At 46.7% G+C, this 25089-nt stretch overlaps 1 protein-coding gene across 1 annotated transcript in view; it reads left to right on the top strand.

Moving 5' to 3' along the window:
• The window catches only part of LOC132835324 (uncharacterized), a 36332-nt gene extending 17152 nt beyond the window's left edge, over positions 1 to 19180 (top strand). The window contains 1 exon segment of the mRNA XM_060854769.1: positions 19076 to 19180. Coding sequence (XP_060710752.1) covers positions 19076 to 19180 — 105 coding nt within the window.
• The last annotated feature ends 5909 nt before the right edge of the window (positions 19181 to 25089 follow it).

Raw genomic sequence — 25089 nt, 5'->3', positions numbered from 1 at the left:
TTTCTCCTTTTAGTTAAAGAACATCTCTTGGATCCACCCTAATCTCAGCCTCTTTCATGCCCCCTTTCACCCCCATGTATACCTCCAGGGTTTCCCTTGCTGCTTACCCTTGCAGGAGCATGCAGACCTTTGAACTCTGGCTATCTCACATTTGAAGATCTCCCACTTGCTGGAGTTTTCTTTGCTTGCAAACAATCAACTCTACAAGCTCCTGTCTAATTCCATTAAAATTCACCTTGCCCCAGTTTAGAACTTGAACCTATGGGCCACTTTTGTCACTCTAACTGTTAAAATAGATAGAACTGTGGTCACTGGTCCCAAAGTGCTCTCCCACCCACTGTCCTCTCCATCACCTTACCTGTCTTCTTTCCCAGTGCTATGAGGATGTGGGTGTACTTTAAGAGCTAAAAGCAGCAGAACTACCGGGCACAGCACCGTGTTCTCAATAAGATAACAATGTAGATTGGCTGAATTAGAATTTATCTCCAAACAACAATCAGTTTAAATTGTACCCAAGACATATCAAACCCCAAGTCTGAATTGAGTAAAGCAATCATGAGAGCCAATGATACAATCCGAAGCTCTGGAGCATAATACTGAGGAAAAATTGGACAGTTGAGAGGAGAACTGCCATGACCGAGCATGTAAACTGACTGAAAAATAGTTCTCTTAAAAGGTGTATTTTTAAGATCAATATGTGAAGCAGAAATTCCTAAACCAAAGAGAAGACATCGAATGATCGGGAGATTAGAACCAATAGCTGTCTGATTTTGAGATGAATATTGTTTTGTAAATATTAAGAGTTTTATTGGACTAGTATTATAGAAGGGCATGTATAGATATTTTTAAAGAAATTGTAAATAGTGACTAGCTAATTATTCACTACTTTATTTCTAAGTTCATTTTTACTTTAGTTCTTGGCCACTTGATTTTTACAGATTGCTCTGTGAGAATTTAAAACCAGCACCACAAGGTTTAAGTAGGAGAGTTTACCCTGTGTCGTCACACCAAGAATAGGTCAAGTTTTGCCCCTTCCCAAGTAGGACCTTTTATATACTGCTTGAGGAAACTTTCCTGAATGCAGTTAACAAATTCTACCTCGCTATGGCAGTCCCACTCTAGCTAGGAAAATTAAAATTCCCCTACAAAGATAACCCTATTGCTCCTGCAAGTCTCCCCAATCTCCCTGCGTATTTGTTCCTCTAATGCCTGACTATTTAGGGGCCTGTTGTACAACCCCAATAACATCACCATCCCCTTAGCTCCACCCACAAAGCCTCCTTGGATGATTCTTCAGTTTCATCTGATTACAGCTGTGATACTCCCCTTAAATAAAAAATACAGCCACCTCCTTCCACCACCCCTCTCCTGCCGAAAGCACCTGTACCCTGGCACATTATGCTGCCAGTCCTGTCCTTAGCCATATTTCTGTAATGGCTATAAAATCCCAGTCCCACGTACCTATCCACGCCCTGAGTTCATCTGCCCAACCTTTCAGCCCCCTCGCATTGAAATGGCGTGCAATTTAATCCAACAGGCATTGCTCGCTCCTTGTCATGGTCAGCCTTCAGTTTACTATTTCTGATTTACTGTCTCCCCTTCCCACTTGCCTCCCTCCTGTTGAGGATCCCACCTCCCTGCCAGTCTGGTTTAAACCCTCCCCTTGTAGCACTCACAAAGCTGGCCATCAGGATATTGATCCCCTTCCAATTCAGATGCAAGGAGCACAAGTTTACAGACTCTTTACTGGAATGTTACTGGGACTTGTGGTTGATACTGTCAAGACCATTTCACTCCCTTGATTACTAAACTGGTAGCCATCTATTTAGCCTAGTTTTTTCTAATGTGGAGATGCTCATGTGAGCAACACTGGCTAGCACTGCTGCCTCAAAGCGCCGTTGACCCGGGTTCAATTCCTACCTCGGGCAAGTGACTGTGTGGAGTTTGCACATTCTCCCCGTGTCTGCATGGGTTTCCTCCCACACCCCAAAGGTGTGCAGGTCAGGGTGAATTGGCCATGTTAAATTACCCGTAGTGATGGGGTAAAAGTAGGGGAATGGGTCTGGGTGGGTTTCTCTTCAGAGGGTCGGTGTGGACTTGTTGGGCCAAAGGGCCTGTTTCCACACTAATCTAACCTGATCATGGTGATCGATGGAGCCTCTACCTTTGTGACTTTGTTCCACACTGCATGTGGTTGGATTGCAGAGCTTGGGTCTGGGTTTAGTCCCATGTTTGTAACGTTCTAACATGTCCCTCTACTGTGATATGGGCTGTCCCTAAGGTATCACCACCAACTTTCCCAAGTCTTAACATGGGAGAAATATTCATTGACCCCTCTCATCTGCGGTGTGTCACAGATATGATCCTTGAGGGGTCCTATCCTGTCTCTCTATTCTTTTTACTTTAATATGTTTTAAAAAAAACCTCTGGAGCTTTTAACGTCCGTCTTGCCATATAAGTATTGCAGCTTGAAGTTCCTAAAGTGAACTTTAATGCTGTTCCTGGTGTATCTTTCTGCATTCTCCTCTTCAATTGGGATTGTTTTTTTTCCTCCCATATCCCATTACCATTAAGCTAGTGGGTATGTACCAGTGAAGTTACAGATCAGAGTAAGACACTGCTGCTGTCGAGGCACTGTGGGCCAGCATTGCTCAGCCTTGAGTAAGTGGATCTATTTTGAAGGTTATCCCACTTTCTCACAGTACCTGCCAACACAACAGAGGGACTCTACCATGTGAAGGTTGGATTTCACCTACTTGTGAACGACACACTAGCTCTGGCCTCATCGCCAGAGACCATGGTTCAATTCCAGTCTCTGGCGACTGTCTGTGTGGAGTTTGCACGTTCTCCCTGTGTCTGCATGGGTTTCCTCTGGGTACTCCAGTTTCCTCCCACAGTCCAAAAATGAGTAGGTTAGGGTGGATTGGCCATGCTAAATTGCCCCATAGTATTCAGGGATGTGTGGGTTAGGGTGGATTGGCCATGCTAAATTACCCCATAGTGTTCAGGGATGTGTAGGTTAGGGTGGATTGGCCATGCTAAATTACCCCATAGTGTTCAGGGATGTGTGGGTTAGGGTGGATTGGCCATGCTAAATTGCCCCATAGTGTTCAAGGATGCGTAGGTTAGGGTGGATTAGTCAGGGGTAAATGTAGAGTAATAGGGGAATGAGTTTGGGTGGGATACTATTCGGAGGGTCAGTGTGGACTTGGTGGGCCGAAGGGCTTGTTTCCACACTGTAGGGAATCTGTGACTATGTAGGTGCTCGTTTTTGACCAGTGTAGACTCGATGGCCTCAAGGACCTTTTCAGTGCTGGAGATCTGACCTCCCCCTGTAACCAGGGTGGTTTAACTTCGAGTAGGCCGTGCTGTCTGAGTCACTTTAGTGTCAATTTTCAGAGACCCACAGCTAATTCCAGTTTTAAATTAATATTCTCCTACTCGTACCCAGTTGACCTTCAGTTTCAGTACAAGGGAATCGGAAAACGTTTTGCACTTGTTTAAATATTTATACTCTCTCAATATTTAATGTGAATCAGAATCTAGTGAGGGCTCCTCAGTGCTTGAAGTAGGTACAGATGGCTGGAGGTCATGTTGCACCAGTCCTTGTTCAAGCTGGCAACTGTACAATAAGGGTGTTCCGAGACTTGGGCCAATTTTCAGGCAACCTCTCGCTGCTTCCAGAGGGACAGGCTTTGAGGAAGTCCATATGAGCGAGCCTTGTTAACCTGGAGTCTGACTGTGGTGTTACCACCAGGTTAGATTGCTTTGAAAATGCCCCAAGAGCCAGAAGGGTTAACGTTTAGCTTTCCAAAGGCTGGAAGCGCCCCCAGTGGGGCCTATTCAGGAGTCTATCTATCTGTTTCTATTTCATTCAGGGCTTTGGTTCCTCGATGTTCAACGTTCAGCACTTGCGTGAGTGTAGCGAGGTTTGATGAATGTTATTAACCCCAGTGTGGGAGATATGTGCTATACTACAGAGAACAAAGAACAATTTACAGCCCAGGAACAGGCCCTTCGGCCCTCCAAGCCTGAGCTGATCCAAGTCCACTGTCTAAACCTGTCGCCCAATTCCTAAGGACCTGTAGCCCTCTGCTCCCCACCTACTCATGTATCTGTCCAGATGCATCTTAAATGACTCCACCGTGCCTGCCTCTCCCACCTCAGCTGGCAACGCGTTCCAGATGCCCACCCCCCTCTGTGTGAAGTACTTGCCGCATGTATCCCCCTTAAATATTTCACCTCTCACCTTGAAAGTGTGACCTCTCGTTATTGAATTCCTCATCCTGGGAAAAAGCTTATCTCTATCTACCCTGTCTATACCCTTCATGATTTTGTAAACCTCAATCAGGTCCCCCACAATCTCCTTTCTTATGAAAACAATCCTAACCTACTCAACCTCTCATCATAGCTAGCACCTTCCATACCAGGCAACATCCTTGTAAACCCTCTCTGCACCCTCTCCAAAGCGTTCACATCCTTTTGGTAATGTGGCGCCCAGAACTGTACACAGTATTCTAAATGTGGCTGAACCAATGTCTTGTACAATGTTAACATGACCTGCCAGCTCTTATACCCAATACCCCGTCTGATGAAGGTAAGCATACCATATGCCACCTTGACCACTCTATCCACCTGTGCAGCTACCTTCAGGCTACAAGGGACCTGAACTCCCAGATTTCTCTGCTCATCAACTTTTCCCAAGGCCCTTCCATTTACAGTCTAGTTCACTCTAGAATTAGACTTCCCAAAATGCATCACCTCACATTTGTCTGGATTGAGCCCCATCTGCCACTTCTCCACCCAACTCTCCAGCCTGTCTATATTCTCCTGTATTCTCTGACAGTCCCCTACACTTTCTGCCACTCCACCAGTCTTCATGTCATCTGTAAACTTGATCAGACCAACAATGCCCTCTTCCAGATCATTTATGTATATTACAAACAACAGTGACCCCAACACTGACCCCTGTGGGACATCACTGGTCACCTTTCTCCACTTCTAGAAACTTCCTTCAACTACTACTCTCTCCTGTTGCTCAACCAGTTCTTTATCCACCTGCTAGAACACCCTGCACACCATGTGACTTCACTTTCTCCATTAGTTTACCATGGGGGACCTGATCAAACACCTTACTAAAGTCCATGTATATATCAACAGCCCTTCCTTCATCTATCAACTTGGTCACTTCCTCAAAAGAACTCTATTAAGTTGGTAAGGCATGATCTCCCCCACATAAAACCATGTTGCCTATCACTGATAAACCCATTCTTTTCAAAATATAAATAGATCCTATCTCTCAGTACCCACTCCAGCAATTTTCCCACCACTGATGTCTGGCCCACTGGTCTGTAGTTACCTGGAATATCCCTACTACCCTTCTTGTACAGGGGGACATTAGCAACTCTCCAGTCCTCCAGCACCACCCTGTATTTCAGGATGCTACAAAGATATCTGTCAGGGCCCCAGCTATTTCCTCTCTCCCCTCCCTCAGTAACCTGGGAGAGATCCCACCTGGTCCTGGGGATTTGTCCACTTTAATAATCTCTAGCCTACCCAACACATCTTCCCTCCTTATATCAACCTGATCCAGAGTAAACAAACTTCTATCTCTAATCTCAGCATTCATCGCGTCTTGTTCCTCAGTGAACACTGATGCAAAGTCACCATTGAGAATCATTGGGCAACATGGTGCCTCAGTGGTTAGCACTGCTGCATCCTGTGCCAGAGACCCGGGTTCAATTCCAGCCTCAGGCAACCATCTGTGTGGAGTTTGCACATTTCTCTCTGGACTGTGGGAGGAAACCGGAGCAGCCGGAGAAAACTCACGCAGACACAGATGCACAGGTTAGGGTGAATTGGCCATGCTAAATTGCCCATAGTGTTAGGTGAAGGGGTAAATATAGAGGAATGGGTCTGGCTGGGTTGCTCTTCGGAGGGTCGGTGTGGACTTGTTGGGCCAAAGGGCCTGTTTCCACACTAATCTAATCTCACTCGGGTTCGACACACTGCCTTCCTTCCTTATCCTTTAGTGGACCAACTCTTTCTCTAGTTACCCTCTTGCTGCTTATATATGAATAAAAGGCCTTGGGATTCTGCTTGCTAAATTCATTTCATGACCTCTTTTAGCCCATTTGGTTCATTGTTTAAGATTGGTCTTACTCTTCCAATATTCCTCCAGGGCCTGTTTTGTTCTTTACTGCCTGGACCTTATGTATGTTTCCCTTTTTCTCTTGGCTAGTTGTATGATTTCTCCTCTCATCAAATCCTGCCTTTCCTCTCCCTTCCTTTCAAAGGGACATGCCTAACCTGCACTATCTTTGAAAGCGTCCACATCTCAAATCTGGACTTCACTTCAAATAGCTGCCCCTAATCCACATCTCCCAGCTCCTGCCTAATTTTGATGTAATGGGCCTCGGCTCATTCCCCAACACCAGGTCTATTAGAGCCACTAGACAAGCCAGAGTTCTTGGCTAATGTTCTGGTGCCACGAGGGCAGATCATGTTGAGGTATTCGAGACAATAAAAGGTGTGGATAAAATAGATGGGGAGCGGATGCTTCCTCTTATGGGCATTCTAGGTCACAGTCTTGGGATAAGAGAGTAGCAAATTTCAAACAGATTCTCCTCAACTATTTCTCCCAAAGAGTTGAATCTGTGGAGTTTTCTACCCCAAAGTGCGGTGGATGCTGGGACAGTGAGCACATTTAAGGAGGTGTTTGACAGAATTATAATTTGGTAATGGGTTGAAGGGATATTGAGAGAAGGGGGTGAGGAGCATATCAGCCTTTGTTGGAGTGGCAGAGCAGACTCGATGGGCTAAATAGCCTCATTCTACCCCCATATTGTACCTAGGTGTTCCCCATAGCAGTTGGTGAAATTTGGATTCAGTAAAAGTCTGGACGTTAGCCTCGTGACTAGATGGTAGTTGTAAAACCCATCTTATTCACCGTCCTTTTTAATGGAGGGACCACAGCCTCCTCAATATTGACTCTTCCCTGCTGAAGAAGGATGGGGTGCTGACCCAGCCAACGGAGTCAATGCCCCACGATCAGAAATAAATCCTGTTTTCTGATCTTTGATTGCAAAGCCCACACGGGTAGGATGGTGTCTAAAATCCACACCGCTTGCAACTTTGTTTGTAATCAGTTTGCATCGTGTTACCTGTAGCCACTTATGAACTTTTCTGGGCCCCTGACCTGAGGAAAGATAGACCTAAGGCATTGAGGTCATTCCAGAGGAGGTTCACAAGGTTGGCTGGGTTTACCCACTCCCTCCTGCTATTGCACCAAACTACACTCTCAATCACACAGGCACTCCCTTTTAGAGTTTTGGTTGCACTTTTATTAGGTTTTGTCCAAAGTCGTTAAACTAATTTGCCACAGGCCCACACCAGGTCGGGTCTTAGCTTCAACAGCCTGAGGCTAGAAGGAATGGCATGAGGAGGAGGCCATTCAGCCCCTCCAGCTTGCTCTGCCATTCAATAGGATCATGGTTGATCTGACATTCAGCCCACTTTCCTGATTTTCTTTATCCCCCCACCCCAAACTCCGTAACCCTATACAATCACTTCTCATTCTCGAATGAATAGAGTCCCGACCTCCTCAAACTTTGCTCATCGGGCAATTCCTCCATTTTCCCACATTACACACCATTGGTCAACTTGTTGTCTGTATCGCTATTTCTCTGTAAGCCCCCTCTCAACCTGCCCCTCCACCTATTTTTGACATCTACAAAATTCGCTCATAGAACATAGAAGGATACAGCGCAGTACAGGCCCTTCGGCCCTCGATGTTGCGCCGACCGAATCCTACCTAACCTATACTAGCCCAATAACTTCCAAATGCCTATCCAATGCCCGCTTAAATGACCATAAAGAAGGAGAGTTCACCACTGATACGGGCTTCTTCGATCCAAGTCCTTTAAAATATGTCTTAAATAGTTGTGATCCTAGCACTGGGTCCTCTAAGTACAGGCCACCAACCTGTAACAGAGCCCCTTATCCCCATTAGCTATTGCCTTCTCCCCTTCCCATTGGAAGAGATTGTAATCTTTTAGCTATTGGGCAGCTTAATGCCAACATCGAGCGATTGGTCTGCGTACTCCTCCTCACTCTGTCGAGCATGAAATAAACCTGAAAAATGCTGGTATTCCTTTCTCAGATTCCTCTTCCAAACTTTCTCCTGCTAACGGGTGGTCTCAAAGAATTCTGTCCCCTCATCCAGGAGCTTCCTTCAGACATATTGGCTCAGTGGTTAGCACTGCTGCCTCACAGCGCCAGGGACTGGGGTTCGATTCCAGCCTCTGGCAACTCTGTTTTGGAGTTTGCGCATTCTCCCCGTGTCTGCGTGGGTTTCCTCTGGTTTCCTTTTACCGTCCAAAGATGTGCAGGTCAGGGTGACTTGGTCATACTAATTTATGTGTTAGGTGCATTAGTCAGGGGTAAATATAGGATAGGGGAAACTGGTCTGGGTGGGTCACTCTTTGGAGGGTCGGTGTGGACTTGTTGGGCTGAAGGGCCTGTTTCCACACTGTAAAGATTCCCTACAGTGTGGAAACAGGCCCTTCAGCCCAACAAGTCCACACCGACCCTCCAAAGAGTAACTCACCCAGATCCATTTCCCTATGACTAATGCACCTAACACTATGGGCAATTTAGCACGGCCAATCCACCCTAACCAGCCTTTCCATCATTGGACTGTGGGAGGAAACCTAAGCAGCCAGTTGCCCAAGGCTGGAATCCACTAATCTAATCTGGAAAAAAAACATCAATTTCTTCTGAACATCAGGTTGACATCGATATTGCATTTCTTAAGTTGAGAGAGTGGTGCTGGAAAAACACAGCAGGTCAGGCAGCATCCGAGGAGCAGGAGGGTCAACGTTTTGGGCAAGAGCCCTTCATCAGGAATAATTTCTTAAGGAAGTCTTTGAAATGCTTCCTTTGTGGTCCTCTTGTTCCAGTGCCTTCCTTGGTCTGGGCAAAGATGGTTTGTTTTGCTGATCAGAGTTCAGGCACAGTACATGACTGGCCCAGCGCAGTTACTTTTGGACCATCCTTGCTGGTGTTGGGGGCCATTTCAAGGATGGCTGATGTTAGTACGCCCATCCCATCAGCTGGTGCCGAGAATCTGTCCCCAACAGCATTGACACTACTTCTCAAGTGGCATCTGTATGGAGTCCAAGTTTCAGAGTCTGATAGAGCTTGAAGCATCTTGGTATCAGCACTCGGTATCATGTCCTGCTCATTGAAAACTCTCCAACCTTGGGTGTCTGATGTCAGTGTTTGCCAACCCCACGTGAAGTTGAATCTCTGCGTTGATGACGTGTCGCTTGCCATGTTGCGGAGACCCATTGTTTTATTCATTCACAGGATGAGGGCAGTGTTGGCTGGGCCAGTATTTTTTGCCCAGAGGATAATAAGAGTCAGCCATTTTACTGAAGGGCTGGAGTCACATGTAGGCCAGATCAGGTAAGGATGGCGGATTTCCTTTTCCTTAAAAGGCCATTAGTGAGTCAGCAACAGTTCCATGGTTATCTTGAATTTATATTTTAAAAATCTGGAATACAAATTCCACTAAGTGCCCGGGTCCCCAGAACATTACTGCAGTCTCTGGGTTAACAGTCCAGTGATAAATACCACTAGGCCATGGCTTCCCCTAAATCTGAGGGAACGGTTTTCACCCAGAGGCTGATGGGAAATGGGAACTTGCTGCTTACGAAGGTGGAAGCTCTGCGAACAGAGGACTGCATGTGAAAGAAGTTCGTTTCCCCCCCCCACCCAAGTTGCAAATCAGGGAGGAAGTGGAAATCTACTTCCTTATGAAATCTGAGGCATTCAAGTTGGATGACCCTGACCCACACGGAAATCTCGGTGTGATCTTTGTGAAGCCACTGGGGACGTTGAGAGACAGTAGCAGACTGACCACACAAATGCACACTCACGATGTGCAAAGTCAAGTTGAATGGCTGATGACAGGTCCCTCCCTCCCCAGAGAACTCGATCCATTCCATGGAACAGAAACTCAGCGAAACGCTGTCCCCTTCCAGGTGGACCTGTTACCCACATTCCCCCCCCCCCCCCCCCCCCCACCCCCGCCAAACCCAGTCACTGCCACAGACATCAGCTAGGCCTTCCTGAGAGTGAACCCCACCCCAGACAGAGACCGGCCCAGTTGAAATCCCTGGCTGCACACTCAGATCCTGCACGGACCAGCTAGCGTGAGTATTTGCAGGGACCGTTAACCTCTCCACACGATGTGGTGAGGTTCCACCGACTTCCAGGAGACCACTGTCACCTTGGTGCCTGACCTTTCTTTGGCAATGTGCCTGGATGACTACTGCCTGGTGGCTCTGACATCCATCATTATGAAGTGCTTCCAGAGGTCAGGAATGGGCACACACCAACTCCAGCCTCCCAGTTTGCCTTAACCTGCTACAATTCCGCTACCGTCACAATAAGTCTCTGGTAGTTACCATCTCCTGGGCCCTACACCCATCTGGATCATAAGGACACCTACATCCTATTCATTGACTTTAGCTCTGCCTTCAATGCCATTATTCCAACCAACCTTGCCTCTAAACACAATCCAACACCCCTCTCAATCTGATTATACTCTCTCCACCCTCTTCTGTTGGCAGAAGATACATAAGTTTGAAAACACGTACTGACAGATTCAAGAACAGCTGTTATCAGATTTCTGAACGGACCTTTCTTATTTCGGAGTTGACTGTTCTCTGCACCTTCCCTGTAGCTGTCAGACTGTGCTCTGTTCCCCTGATGTCCTTGTGTAAGGTATGACTTGCCTGGACAGCCCACAAACAAATCTTTTCACTCAGTCTCTGCACACACGACAAGAATAAATCAAGTCAAATATTGAAGTCCTGTTCAGACATGCGTGTGTGATGTTAAAGCACACACGGCTATGGGCCCAAATGCTGGAAAACGAGATTAGAATCGTTAGGTGGTTGTTTTTTTGGGCAGATTGTCATTCCCAAGCAAACCTGCTCCTTATCTCAAGTCCATGCCCCAGTTACTGACCCTGTCTGTGATGCCACTAAGTGGAAATGCCCTTTCCTGTCTCCCCTGTCTATGCCCCTTCCTGTTAACCTGATCTATGCCCTTTCTTCTATTCACTTGTGGGATATGGACATCGTTGGCTGGGCCAGCATTTAGTGCCTGTCCCTAGTTGCCCTTCAGAAGATGGGGGTGAGCTACCTTCTTGAACTGCTGCAGGTCGATCCACTGTTTGCTTAGGGAGGGTATTCAGGATGGTGAGCAGCTAGTGTTCCTAAATATCCGCTGCACTTGTCCTTCTGGGCAGGAAAGCTTGGAAGGTGCTGCATAAGGAGTGTGTTACTGATGGTATGCACTGCGGCTACAGAGCTTCGGGGGGTGATTAGATTAGATTACTTACAGTGTGGAAACAGGCCCTTCGGCCCAACAAGTCCACACCGACCCGCCAAAGCGCACCCCACCCATACCCCTACATATACCCCTTACCTAACACTATGGGCAATTTGACATGGCCAATTCACCTGACCCGCACATCTTTGGACTGTGGGAGGAAACCGGAGCACCCGGAGGAAACCCACGCAGACACGGGGAGAACGTGCAAACTCCACACAGTCAGTCGCCTGAGGTGGGAATTGAACCCAGGTCCCTGGCGCTGTGAGGCAGCAGTGCTAACCACTGTGCCACTGTGCCGCCCACGGGGGCACAGTGAGGGGTGTGGACGCTTGTGTATGTGGTGCCAATCTAGCAGGGGCTGTTTTGTCCTGGATGGTGTCAAGCCTCTTGAGCGTTGTTGGGGCTGCCCCCGTCCAGGGCAAGAGGGGAGTATTCCATCACAGCTGAAAATGTGTTGCTGGTTAAAGCGCAGCAGGTCAGGCAGCATCCAAGGAGTAGGAAATTCGACGTTTCGGGCACAAGCCCTTCATCAGGCACAGCCCTTCAGCAGCCATTCCTGATGAAGGGCTTGTGCCCGAAACGTGGAACTTCCTGTTCCTTGGATGCTGCCTGACCTGCTGTGCTTTAACCAGCAACACATTTTCAGCTCTGATCTCCAGCATCTGCAGACCTCACTTCTTACTCGAGTATTCCATCACACTCCTGACTTGTGCCTTGGAGATGACGGGCAGGCTTTGTGGAGACAGGAGGGGAGTTACTTGTTGCAGGATTTCCTAGCCTCTGACCTGATCTTGCCACTGTATTTCTACGACTAGTCCAGTTGAGTTTCTGGTCAATGGTAGACCCCAGGATGTTGATAGTGGGTATTCAGTGATGGTGACGCCACTGGGGCAATGGTTTGATTCTTTCTTGTTGGAGATGGTCATTGCCTGGCATTTGTGTGACTCAAATGCTACTTGCCATTTGTCAGCCCAGATCGTGTGCACTTGGACACGGACTGCTTCAGTATCCGAGGAATTGTGAATGGTGCTGAAACAATGCACAATCATCGGTGAACATCTCCACTCCTGACCTTCTGATGGAAGGAAAGTCATTAACATAGAGCATAGAACATTCCAGCGCAGTACAGGCCCTTATAAAACATTACTGCGCAGTACAGGCCTTTATAGAACATTCCAGCACAGTACAGGCCCTTATAGAACATTCCAGCACAGTACAGGCGAACCTTATCGAACGCCTTGCTGAACACATTGATGAAGCAGCTAAAGATGTCTCTCTCCTGCAGAGACAATCAGTCACATGGATACTGGGTGGAGACAGTTTACTGAGTGATTATGATTTGGGTACAAATTGCTTTAAATTAGATCAACTTCCTGAACTGAATTGTGTTCAAGTTTGTGTTCAAACGCATTTGTAAAAATGATCCTTGAATCAACTCAATCTGACCAACTGCCAGTCAATAAAGTAGAACATTACAGACCCTAATAGAACATTACAGCACAGTACAGCTCCTTATAGAACATTACAGAACAGTACAGGCCCTTACGGAACATTATAGCTCAGTACAGGCCCTTATGGAACATTACAGTTCAGTACAGGCCCTTACACAACATTACAGTGCAATACAGCTCCTTATAGAATATTACAGCTCAGTACAGGCCCTTATAGAACATTACAGCTCTGTACAGGCCCTTATGGAACATTACAGCACAGTATAGGCCCTTATGGAACATTACAGCACAGGACAGCCCCTTATAGAATATTACAGCGCAGTACAGGCCCTTATAGAACTTCACAGTGCAGTACAGGCCCTTATACAACATTACAGCACAGTACAGCCCCTTATAGAATATTACAGTGCAGTACAGCTCCTTATAGAACATTACAGTGCAGTATAGGCCCTTATAGAACGTTACAGCACAGTACAGGCCCTTATAGAACATTACAACTCAGTACAGTTCCTTGTAGAACATTACAACGCAATACAGCTCCTTATAGAATATTACAGCACAGTACAGGCCCTTATAGAATATTACAGCACAGTACATGCACTTATAGGACATTACAGTGCAGTCTCGGCCCTTATACAACATTACAGCACAGTACAGGCCCTTACAGAACATCACAGCACTGTACAGCTCCTTATAGAACATTACAGTGCAGTGCGAGCCCTTATAGAATGTTACAGTGCAGAATGGGCCCTTATAGAATATTACAGCACTGTACAGGATCTTATACAGCATTACAACACAGTACAGGCCCTTGTAGAACATTATAGCACAGTTTGGTTCCTTATAGAATGTTACAGTGCAGTCCGGGCCCATATAGAATGTTACAGTGCAGAACAGGCCATTTGGCCCTCAATGTTGTGCCAACCCGTGGAACCAATTTGAAGCCCATGTATCCTACACTGATCCATTCCCGTCTATGTGTCGATCCAATGACCGTTTAAATGCTCTTAAAGTTGGCGAGTCTAATACTGTTGCAGGCAGCGCAGCCACATCCCTACTACTCTCTGAGTAAAGAACCTAACTCTGACATCTGTCCCATATCTATCACCCCTCAACTTAAAGCTATATCCCCTTGTGTTAGCCATCACTATCCGAGGAAAAAGGCTCTCACTGTCCACCCTATCTAACCCTCTGATTATCGTACACACTTCGATTAAGTCACCTCTCAACCTTTTTCTCTCTAATGAAAACAGCCTCAAGTCCCTCAGCCTTTCCTCCTAAGACCTCCCCTCCATACTAGGCAACATCCGAATAAATCTCCACTGAACCCTTTCCAAAGCTTCCACATCCTCCTTATAATGCGGTGACCAGAACTGTACACAATACTCCAAGTGCGGCCGCACCAGAGTTTTGTACAGCTGCAGCATGACCTCATGGCTCCGAAACTCAATAAAAGCTAACACACCATAAGCCTTCTTAACAACTCTGTCAAGCTGGGAGGCAACTTTTGGGATCTATGCACATGGACACCGAGATCTCTCTGCTCATCTACACTACCAAGAATCTTACCATTAGTCCAGTACTCTGCATTCCTGTTACTCCTTCCAAAGCTAATCTCCTCACACTTTTCCACATTAAACACCATTTGCCACCTCTCAGCCCAGCTCTGCAGCTTATCTATGTCCCTCTGTAACCTACAATACCCTTCACCACTATCCACAACTCTTTAGTGTCATCTGCAAATTTACTAACCCATCCTTCCATGCCCTCATCCAGGTCATATATAAAAATGACAAACAGCCGTGGCCCCAAAACAGATCCACTAGTAACTGAGCTCCAGGGTGAACATTTCCCATCACCCTCTGTCTTCTTTCAGATAGCCAATTTCTGATCCAAACCACTCAATCCCATACCTCTCTATTTTCTGCAATAATCTGCTGTCAGGAACTTTATCAAACCCCTTACTGAACTCCATATACACCACATCAACCACTTTACCCACATCCACCTGTTTGGTCACCTTCTCACAGAACTCAATAAGGCACGACCTACTCTTCACAAAACCGTGTTGACTATCCCTAAACAATTTATTCCTTCCCAACACTTTCCCCACAACTGAAGTAAGGCCCACTGGTCTATAATTTCCAGGGTTGTCTCTACTCCCCTTCTTGAACAAGGGGATAACATTTGCTATCCTCCAGTCTTCTGGCACTATTCCTGTAGACAATGAGAGCATAAATATCAAAGCCAAAGACTTTGCAATCTCCTCTCTGGCTTCCCAAAGAATCCTAGGAATAAATCCCATCCAGCCCAGGGAAATTGTCTATTTTCACACTTTCCAGAATTGCTAACACCTCCTCCTCAAACCCATTTAGTCATGTAGCCTGTTTCTCAGTACTCTCCTGAGATTTCTATCATCAATACTCACAGGTGAGGTGCCTGAAGACTGGAGATTGGATAACATGGTAGCCACTGTTTAAGAAGGGTGGTAAGGACAAGCCAGGGAACTATAGACCGGTGAGCCTGACCTCAGTGGTGGGCAAGTTGTTGGAGGGAATCCTGAGGGACAGGACGTACATGTATTTGGAAAGGCAAGGACTGATTAGGGATAGTCAACATGGCTTTGTGCGTGGGAAATCATGTCTCACAAACTTGATTGAGTTTTTGAGGAAGTAACAAAGAGGATTGATGAGGGCAGAGCAGTGATCTACATGGACTTCAGTAAGGCATTCGACAAGGTTCCCCATGAGAGACTGATTAGCAAGGTTAGATCTCATGGGATACAGGGGGAACGAGCCATTTGGATACAGAACTGGCTCAAAGGTAGAAGACAGAGGGTGGTGGTGGAGGGTTGTTTTTCAGACTGGAGGTCTGTGACCAGTGGAGTGCCACAAGGATCGGTGCTGGCCCTCTACTTTTTGTCATTTACATAAATGATTTGGATGCAAGCATAAGAGGCACAGTTAGTAAGTTTGCAGATGACACCAAAATTGGAGGTGTAGTTGACAGCGAAGAGGGTTACCTCAGATTATAACAGGATCTGGACCAGATGGGCCAATGGGCTGAGAAGTGGCAGATGGAGTTTAATTCAAATAAATACGAGGTGCTGCATTTTGGGAAAGCAAATCTTAGCAGGACTTATACACTTAATGGTAAGGTCCTAGGGAGTGTTGCTGAACAAAGGGACCTTGGAGTGCAGGTTCATAGCTCCTTGAAAGTGGAGTTGCAGGTAGATAGGATAGTGAAGAAGGCGTTTGGTATGCTTTCCTTTATTGGTCAGAGTATTGAGTACAGGAGTTGGGAGGTCATGTTGTGGCTGTACAGGACATTGGTTAGGCCACTGTTGGAATATTGCGTGCAGTTCTGGTCTCCTTCCTATCGGAAAGATGTTGTGAAACTTGAAAGGGTTCGGATTAGATCACCTACAAACGGCCTGTTCCCTGTACCTTCTATCACCCATTATCCTGATACTTTGCACCCCTATGAGGATCCATGAAAGATTCAATTAGCAAAACAAATGTTAGCAGCATTAACATTTCTGATGAAGGGTCACTGGACCTTGATTTCTTTCCACAGTTGCTGCCAGACCTGCTGAGCTCTTCCAGCAACTTCCGTTGAGGTTCAGTTAGCAGTTGGTTTCATGGGTGAGCCTGTTTCAGCAGGATCCTGAGTGTAAGCCAGGCAGGGAGTCCGCTAAGCACTGGAAGGAATCCTCCAGGAGAGCTTTAGCTGATGCCCTCACAGTGACTCCACCCCAAACTCAGTAACTGTGACTCTCAAGGTAGGGACGTATCCACCATAAGACGTTCCACTCTGAGCCACACCCCATCCTGACTTGGAAACATATCGCTGTTCCTTCAGTGTGGCTGGGACAAATTGCTGGAAACACCCCTCCCTAATAGCATTGTGGGGTGCATCTACAGCAGATGGACTGCAGCAGTTCAATACATAATGAATGTGCAGTCCTTCTTGAATAAGGATGCAAAAGAAAAGCCTGGCAACTATAGACCAGTCAGCTTAAACTCTGCAGTAGGTAAGTTACTAGAGAAGATTCTGAGAGATAAGACACACCTGTATTTGGAAAGGCAAGATTTTATTAGGAACAATCGTCATGGTTTTGTGCGTGGGAGATTGTGCCTCACAATTTTGAGTTCTTTAATGAAGTGACAAAGATGGTTGATGAGGGCAGGGTGTATAAGTGTATAAGTCCTGCTAAGATTTGCTTTCCCAAAAACAGCACCTCGCATTTATTTGAATTAAACTCCATTTGCCACTTCTCATCCCATTGGTCCATCTGGTCCAGATCCTGTTGTAATCTGAGGTAACCCTCTTCGCTGTCCACTGCACCTCCAATTTTGGTGTCATTTGCAAACTTACTAACTGTACCTCTTATGCTCGCATCCAAATCATTTATGTAAATGATGAAAAGTAGTGGACCCAGCACCGATCCATGTGGCACTCCACTGGTCACAGGCCAGTTGTCTGAAAAACAACCCTCCACCACCAACACTCTGTCTTCTACCTTTGAGCCAGTTCTGTATCCAAATGGCTAGTTCTCCCTGTATTCCATGAGATCTAACCTTGCTAATCAGTCTCCCATGGGGAACCTTGTCGAATGGTAGACGTAGTCTATATGGGTTTCAGTAAGGCCTTTGATAATATTCCACATGGGAGGCTGCTCTGGAAGGTCAGATCGCATGGAATCCAGGGGGAATCTGGCAAACTGGATCCACAATTGGCCTGAATGTAGGAAGCAGGGGGAATTGTGGAATGATGTTTGTTGGACTGGAGGCCTGTGACTAGGGGAGTGCCTCAGGGCTCGGTGCTGGGCCCATTGCTATTTGTTACCGATATCAGTGATTAGGATGAGAATGTACAAGGAATGATTAGTAAGTTTGCTGATGACACTAAAATATTCAGCATCAGGGACGGTGAGGAAGGTTATCAGAAATTGCAGCCGGACCTGGGGAAGTGGGCCGAGAAATGGCAAATGGAGATTAATATCGATAAGTGTGAGGCCTTGCATTTTGGAAAGTCAAATCACGGTAGGAGATTTCCTGGTGAATGGGAGGGCCTTAAGGAATGTAGGGGAACAGAGGGACCTTGGAGTTCAGGTGCAGGGTTCTCTGAAAGTGGAGTCCCAGGTAGACAGGGCAGGGAAGGAGACTTTAGGCACACTGGCCTTCATCAGGCAGGGCATTGAGTATAGAAGGTGGGACGTTATGTTGCAGTTATACAGGACGTTGGTGAGGCTGCACTTGGAGTACTGTGTTCAGGTTTGGTCGCCTTGCTATAGGAAGGATGTTATTAAACTGGAAAGAGCGCAGATGAAATTTACAAGGATGTTGCCAGGACTCAATAGTCTGAGTTACAGAGAGAGGTTGGACAAGTGAGGACTTCTTTCTTTAGAGAGTAGGTGACTGAGGGAGGATCTTATAGACAGATCATGAGAGGCATGGATAGGGTGTACGCACTCAGTCTTTTTCCCAGGGTTGGGGAATCGAGGACTAGAGGGCATCAGTTTAAGGTGAGAGGGGAAAGAATAAAAGGGAACCTGAGGGGGCAACGTTTTTACCCAGAGGGTGGTACGCAGATGGAATGAACTGCCAGGGGAAGTGGTTGAGGCGGGTACATTAACAACATTTAAAAGGCATTTGGACAAATACATGGGCAGGAAAGGGTTAGGAGAAGTTGGCAAAAGTGAGGACTGCAGATGCTGAAAATCAGAGGTTAGATTAGAGTGGTGCTGGAAAAACACAGCAGGTCAGGCAGCATCCGAGGAGCAGGAAAATCGAAAGCCCTTCATCAGGATATGGGCCAAGTGCAAGTAGATGGGGTTAGTGTGGACGGACATTTGGTTGGCATGGACCCGTCTGGAACAAAGGGCCTGTCTCCGTGCTGTAGGTCTCTATGACTGTATGACCACCTCCTCCAAGGGCAGTTACTCTCCAAGGAGAGTAAATATCGATCTCGACAGCAACGTCCACATCCTTTGAGCAAATGGAAAAACATTTTGAAGCCACGCTGGGTGTCGAGGGGCGTCCAGAGCTGTGATCCGAGGAAGCTCAGACGCTAATGGTAAAACAGTGGGAGTTGGGGGATACTCGCGTGACTGCGACTGGAGGAGCTCAAAGAGATTTCAGAGAGTGGACTGTCTGGACCCGAGCCCTTCCCGTTTAATTCCCTTAAGCTCTCCTTTGGCTGATGTTGCTGAGCAGGTAGAGAGTCAGGTGGATAATGGGCAGATAGCCAATATCAGCAGGAACGTGAGTAAGACAGACTCAGCAGCTGTCCATGAGGCCCGAATGAGCTCGGGTAATTAGCGCCAAGTTTCTCTGAATGGTGGCCAAGTCTCGATGTGGCCAAGAAATGGGTAGAACCATTAACAGCTGCTGGATGGAGAGCTCTCTGAGGTGCAGTGTGTTCTGAATTGTTCTGATCAATCCAGCCATTGAAAGGAAAGAACTGAGCACGACTCTTCAATCAACAGGACTTTGGGAGGCAATGGTTTGAAGGGATAAACGGATACGGTTCAAGAATTAGGCCGTGGGTCAATTCTTCTTCCCTCTTCTCCTTGTTGGACTCAAAAACACAAAGTCAGGGGCTGAAAAAAGAAGGGGCTTGTGGAACACTGTCAGGTGATCCAAGTATGGCTAATATACTGATCATAACACCATGTAATGGACCTCACTTTGTGCTCCCTGACCATTAACTCTGGGGAACCACCCCAAGGATACATTCTTTGGGTTTCCCTCTTTTTTTTTAATCATGGTATGCTTTCCTTTATTGGTCAGAGTATTGAGTACAGGAGTTGGGAGGTCATGTTGTGGCTGTACAGGACATTGGTTAGGCCACCGTTGGAATATTGCGTGCAATTCTGCTCTCCTTCCTATCGGAAAGGTGTTGTGAAATTTGAAAGGGTTCAGAAAAGATTTACAAGGATGTTGCCAGGGTTGGAGGATCTGAGCTACAGGGAGAGGCTGAACAGGCTGGGGCTGTTTTCCCTGGAGCATTGGAGGCTGAGGTGTGACCTTATAGAGGTTTATAAAATCATGAGGGGCATGGATAGGATAAATAGACAAGGTCTTTTCCCTGGGGTGGGGGAGTCCAGAACTAGAGGGCATAGGTTTAGGGTGAGAGGGGAAAGATATGAAAGAGACCTAAGGGGCAACTTTTTCACACAGAGGGTGGTATGTGTATGGAATGAGCTGCCAGAAGATGTGGTGGAGGCTGGTACAATTGCAACATTTAAGAGGCATTTGGGTGGGTATATGAATAGGAAGGGTTTGGAGGGATATGGGCCGGGTGCGGGCGGGTGGGACTAGATTGGGTTGGGATATCTGGTCGGTATGGATGGGTTGGACTGAAAGGTTTGTTTCTGCGCTCTATGACTCTATGTCAATGCTATCCCTCTCTGACCTTGCCCAAAAACACAGCACTGACCCTCAACTATTTGCACTTTGTTTTGGAATCTTGGATGAAGGGACAGAGTGCTACAATTGTGAGATTTGCCGGTAACCCAAGGATGGATTGGAAAGTGCGCTGTGGAGAGGACGAGGAGTCTGTGTAGAAGCGCGGTGACAGGTTGAGCGAGGGGGCAATGTTTTTTGGGATGGAATATCATGAGGAGAAATGTTTAGCTTTGGTCATAAAGGTGGTATTTTATTTAAACGGAGAGGGATCACAGAAGTCTGCTGTGCAGAGGGATCTGGGTGTCCTGCTACAAGAGGTTAGGCTCCAGATTACAGCAAGTGATTGAGGAAGATAACTAGAATGTTTTTATTGCAATGAAAACAGAACGTGACAATAAGGACTATTGCTCCAGTAGTACAGAGGATTGGTGTGACGTGTGGTTCCAGTCTCCTCATTTAAGAAAGGGTATAAATGCCTCAGAAACGATACCAGGAAGGATGAGTTGTCTTGTGAGGAAAGGGTTAGACAGTCTTGACATTGCAGTGCAGAAGAATGAGAGGTGATCTTATTGGAGGAAGTAAGTGAGGTACGATCTCTGGACAGCAGCACCTTGAGGAGCAGATCAATAAAGGGGCCTGAGACAGGCAAAAGAGGGACTGATGTAGCACATTGTATATTTTTGGCAGCACAGACTTTTTTAGATGAGGTTAGATTCCCTAACAGTGCAGAAACAAGCCCTTCGGCCCAACACGTCCACACTGACCCTCTGAAGAGTAACCCACCCAGACCCATTCCCCAACCCTATATTTATCCCTGACTAATCCACCTAACGCTATGGGGTAATTTAGCATGGCCAATTCACCCTGACCTGTATATCTTTGGACTGTGGGAGGAAACCGGAGCACTCGGAGGAAACCCCAGCAGACACGGGGAGAATGTGCAAACTCCACCCAGACAATTGCCCGAGGTGGGAATCGAACTTGGCTCCCCTGAGGCAGCAGTGCTAACCACTGAGCCGCCGTGCTGCTAAAGGGCCTCATCTATACTGTATGAGCTTATACCTAAACAGGGACTGACTATGGAATTCTAGTTCATGAGTAATAAACGTTAGTATGCAGGGGCAGCAAGTGGTTTGCAAAGGCTCATTATTTAGAGGAATTGAACGCTAAAGGTAGGATGTCATGCTTACACAGGCCATTGGTGAGAGCATCTCTTGAATACTGCATGCAATTTAATCACCTGATGTAAAGGAGGGTGCAAATGCATTGGAACCATTTCAGAAGGGGATTGATGCCTGGAAAATGCAGCTCGTCTCACGAGGACCGATTGGACCAACTGGACTTGTTTCCCCTTGAGTTTAAAAGAGGGGTGTCTCGATTAAAAGCTATAAGATCCCGAATGGTCTCGACATGATGGATGGACCAATCCAGAATGAAGGCACAGGGTTAAAAAAAAAAGATAAGACGATCTTTTAGATGAGAGATGAGAGGGTTTTGTCCCTCCTGAGGGTTGCGTGACTTTGGGACTTGCTGCTTCAGAGGGTGGAGGAACAGGAGGGGGAGAGAGGCTGGTTATTAAACACACATCGTCAATACAACTCATGGTGGACAGGAGAATATCGAGGGTTATCGGAAGTCAATGGGAAACGTGGGTGCAGACCGTAGAGGCTGGATGGACTATTTCTGATACCATTTCACACAAGATCCCAAAGGAACTTTGCAGGATGGGTGCAGAAAGTGTATCTGCCCTGTTGGGATAGACTGGAATGAAAGGGAATAGTGTTAGAATGAAGGGGTCTCCCCTTTACAATGGAAATGAGAGGAAGTGGTCTCTCAGAGGGTGCTCTCCCCCTGAGCGATGGGGTCAGTGGGCATGGAGTATTTTCATACCAGAGATGAAAAGATTGTTCACATTATAGAATTGCTTCAGGCCCTTTACCCAACACCGACCTTCCTGCCCAGATTTAGCTATATACCTTAACTCCATGGCTAACCCACTCATCGCTGAACAATTTAGCATGGCCAATTCACCGTAACCAGCACATCTGAAGGTTATCAATCTGAAGGTTGATAAGTCTCTGGGGCCTGATGGTCTACATCCCAGGGTAGTGAAGGAGGTGGCTCGGGAAATCGTGGATGCGTTGGTGATTATTTTCCAGAGTTCGATAGATTCAGGTTCGGTTCCTGAGGATTGGAGGGTGGCTGATGTTATACCACTTTTTAAGAAAGGTGGGAGAGAGAAAGCAGGAAATTATAGACCAGTTAGTCTGACCTCAGTGGTGGGAAAGATGCTGGAGTCTATTATAAAGGATGAGATTACGGCACATCTGGATAGTAGTAACAGGATAGGTCAGAGTCAGCATGGATTTATGAAGGGGAAATCGTGCTTGATTAATCTTCTTGAATTTTTTGAGGATGTAACTCTGAAGATGGATGAGGGAGATCCAGTAGATGTAGTGTACCTGGACTTTCAGAAAGCTTTTGATAAAGTCCCACACAGGAGGTTAGTGAGTAAACTTAGGACACATGGTATTGGGGGCAAAGTACTAGATTGGATTGAAAATTGGTTGGCTGATAGGAAACAAAGAGTAGTGATAAACGGCTCCATTTTGGAATGGCAGGCAGTGACCAGTGGGGTACTGCAGGGATCCGTGCTGGGACCACAGCTTTTTACAATATATGTTAATGATATAGAAGATGGTATTAGTAATAACATTAGCAAATTTGCTGATGATACAAAGCTGGGTGGCAGGGTGAAATGTGATGAGGATGTTAGGAGATTACAGGGTGACCTGGACAAGTTAGGTGAGTGGGCAGATGCATGGCAGATGCAGTTTAATGTGGATAAATGTATGGTTATCCACTTTGGTGGCAAGAACAGCAAGGCAGATTACTACCTCAATGGAATCAATTTAGGTAAAGGGGCAGTGCAGAGAGATCTGGGTGTTCTTGTACACCAGTCAATGAAGGCAAGCATGCAGGTACAGCAGGTAGTGAAGAAGGCTAATAGCATGCTGGCCTTCAGAACAAGAAGAATTGAATATAGAAGCAAAGAGGTGCTTCTGCAGCTGTACAGGGCCCTGGTGAGACCACACCTGGAGTACTGTGTGCAGTTCTGGTCTCCAAATTTGAGGAAAGACATTCTGGCTATTGAGGGAGTGCAGCGTAGGTTCACGAGGTCAAATCCTGGAATGGCGGGATTACCTTACACTGAAAGACTGAAGCGACTGGGCTTGTATACCCTTGAGTTTAGAAGACTGAGAGGGGATCTGATTGAGACATATAAGATTATGAAAGGATTGGACACTCTGGCAGCAGGAAACATGTTTCCGCTGATGGGTGAGTGCCGAACCAGAGGACACAGTTTAAAAATACGGGGTAGACCATTTAGGACAGAGATGAGGAGAAACTTCTTCACCCAGAGAGTGGTGGCTGTGTGGAATGCTCTGCCCCAGAGGGCAGTGGAGGCCCAGTGTCTGGATTCATTTAAGAAAGAGTTGGATAGAGCTCTCAAAGATAGTGGAATCAAGGGTTATGGAGATAAGGCAGGAACAGGATACTGATTAGGAATGATCAGCCATGATCATATTGAATGGCAGTGCAGGCTCGAAGGGCTGAATGGCCTCCTCCTGCACCTATTGTCTATTGTCTATCTTTGGACTGTGGGAGGAAACCGGAGCACTCGGAAGAAACCCACACAGACAGGGGGAGAATGTGTAAACTCCACACAGACAGTCACCTGAGGCTGGAATCGAACGACTGAGTCACTGTGTTGACAAAGGGCTCAAAGATTTTTGGGAAAGTGGAGTTGAGGCCGCAACCAGATCAGGCATGATTCCGAGAGGCTGAGTGGTGTACTCCTGCTCCTTATTCATAGCTTTGGCCGAGTTATAGAATCATAGAGATGTACAGCACAGAAACAAACCCTTCGATCCAACCCGTCCATGCCGACCAGATATCCCAACCCAATCTAGTCCCACCTGCCAGCACCCGGCCCATATCCCTCCAAACCCTTCCTATTCATATACCCATCCAAATGCCTTTTAAATGTTGTAATTGTACCAGCCTCCACCACATCCTCTGGCAGCTCATTCCATACACGTACCACCCTCTGTGTGAAAATGTTGCCCCTTAGGTCTCTTTTATATCTTTCACCTCTCACCCTAAACCTATGCCCTCTAGTTCTGGACTCCCCCACCCTAGGGAAAAGACTTTGTCTATTTATCCTATCCATGCCCCTCATGATTTTGTAAACCTCTATAAGGTCACCCCTCAGCCTCTGACGCTCCAGGGAAAACAGCCCCAGCCTGTTCAGCCTCTCCCTGTAGCTCAGATCCTCCAACCCTGGCAACATCCTTGTAAATCTTTTCTGAACCCTTTCAAATTTCACAACATCTTTCCGATAGGAAGGAGACCAGAATTGCACGCAATATTCCAACAGTGGCCTAACCAATGTCCTGTACAGCCGCAACATGACCTCCCAACTCCTGTACTCAATACTCTGACCAATAAAGGAAAGTTTACCAAACAGCAGCTTCACTCCCCTGTCTGTGTGTGACTCCACTCTCAAGGACCTTGTTTTCCAAGGTCCCAATTCCTAGCCCTAACCCCAACCTCAACCCTTAGTATACTTCCAATTCAGAATTAAAACAGGGAGGTGAACAGCAGATCTTGTGATTGTGTTGCTCGTGTTTTCTGTCACGGATAGATGTCCCTTTTTGAACAGGGTCAGCGTGGAAGCGAGATGTTAATTGAGAGCATTTTAATGAACACGGGGGTGGAAAAGCTGACAGCGCTGAACGTGACACCTCATGAAGCAG

Source organism: Hemiscyllium ocellatum, chromosome 44, assembly GCF_020745735.1.
Source record: "Hemiscyllium ocellatum isolate sHemOce1 chromosome 44, sHemOce1.pat.X.cur, whole genome shotgun sequence".
Classification (NCBI taxonomy): domain Eukaryota; kingdom Metazoa; phylum Chordata; class Chondrichthyes; order Orectolobiformes; family Hemiscylliidae; genus Hemiscyllium; species Hemiscyllium ocellatum.
Note: the sequence above shows the minus strand (reverse complement) of the source record. Positions and strands in the feature narration are given on the sequence as shown.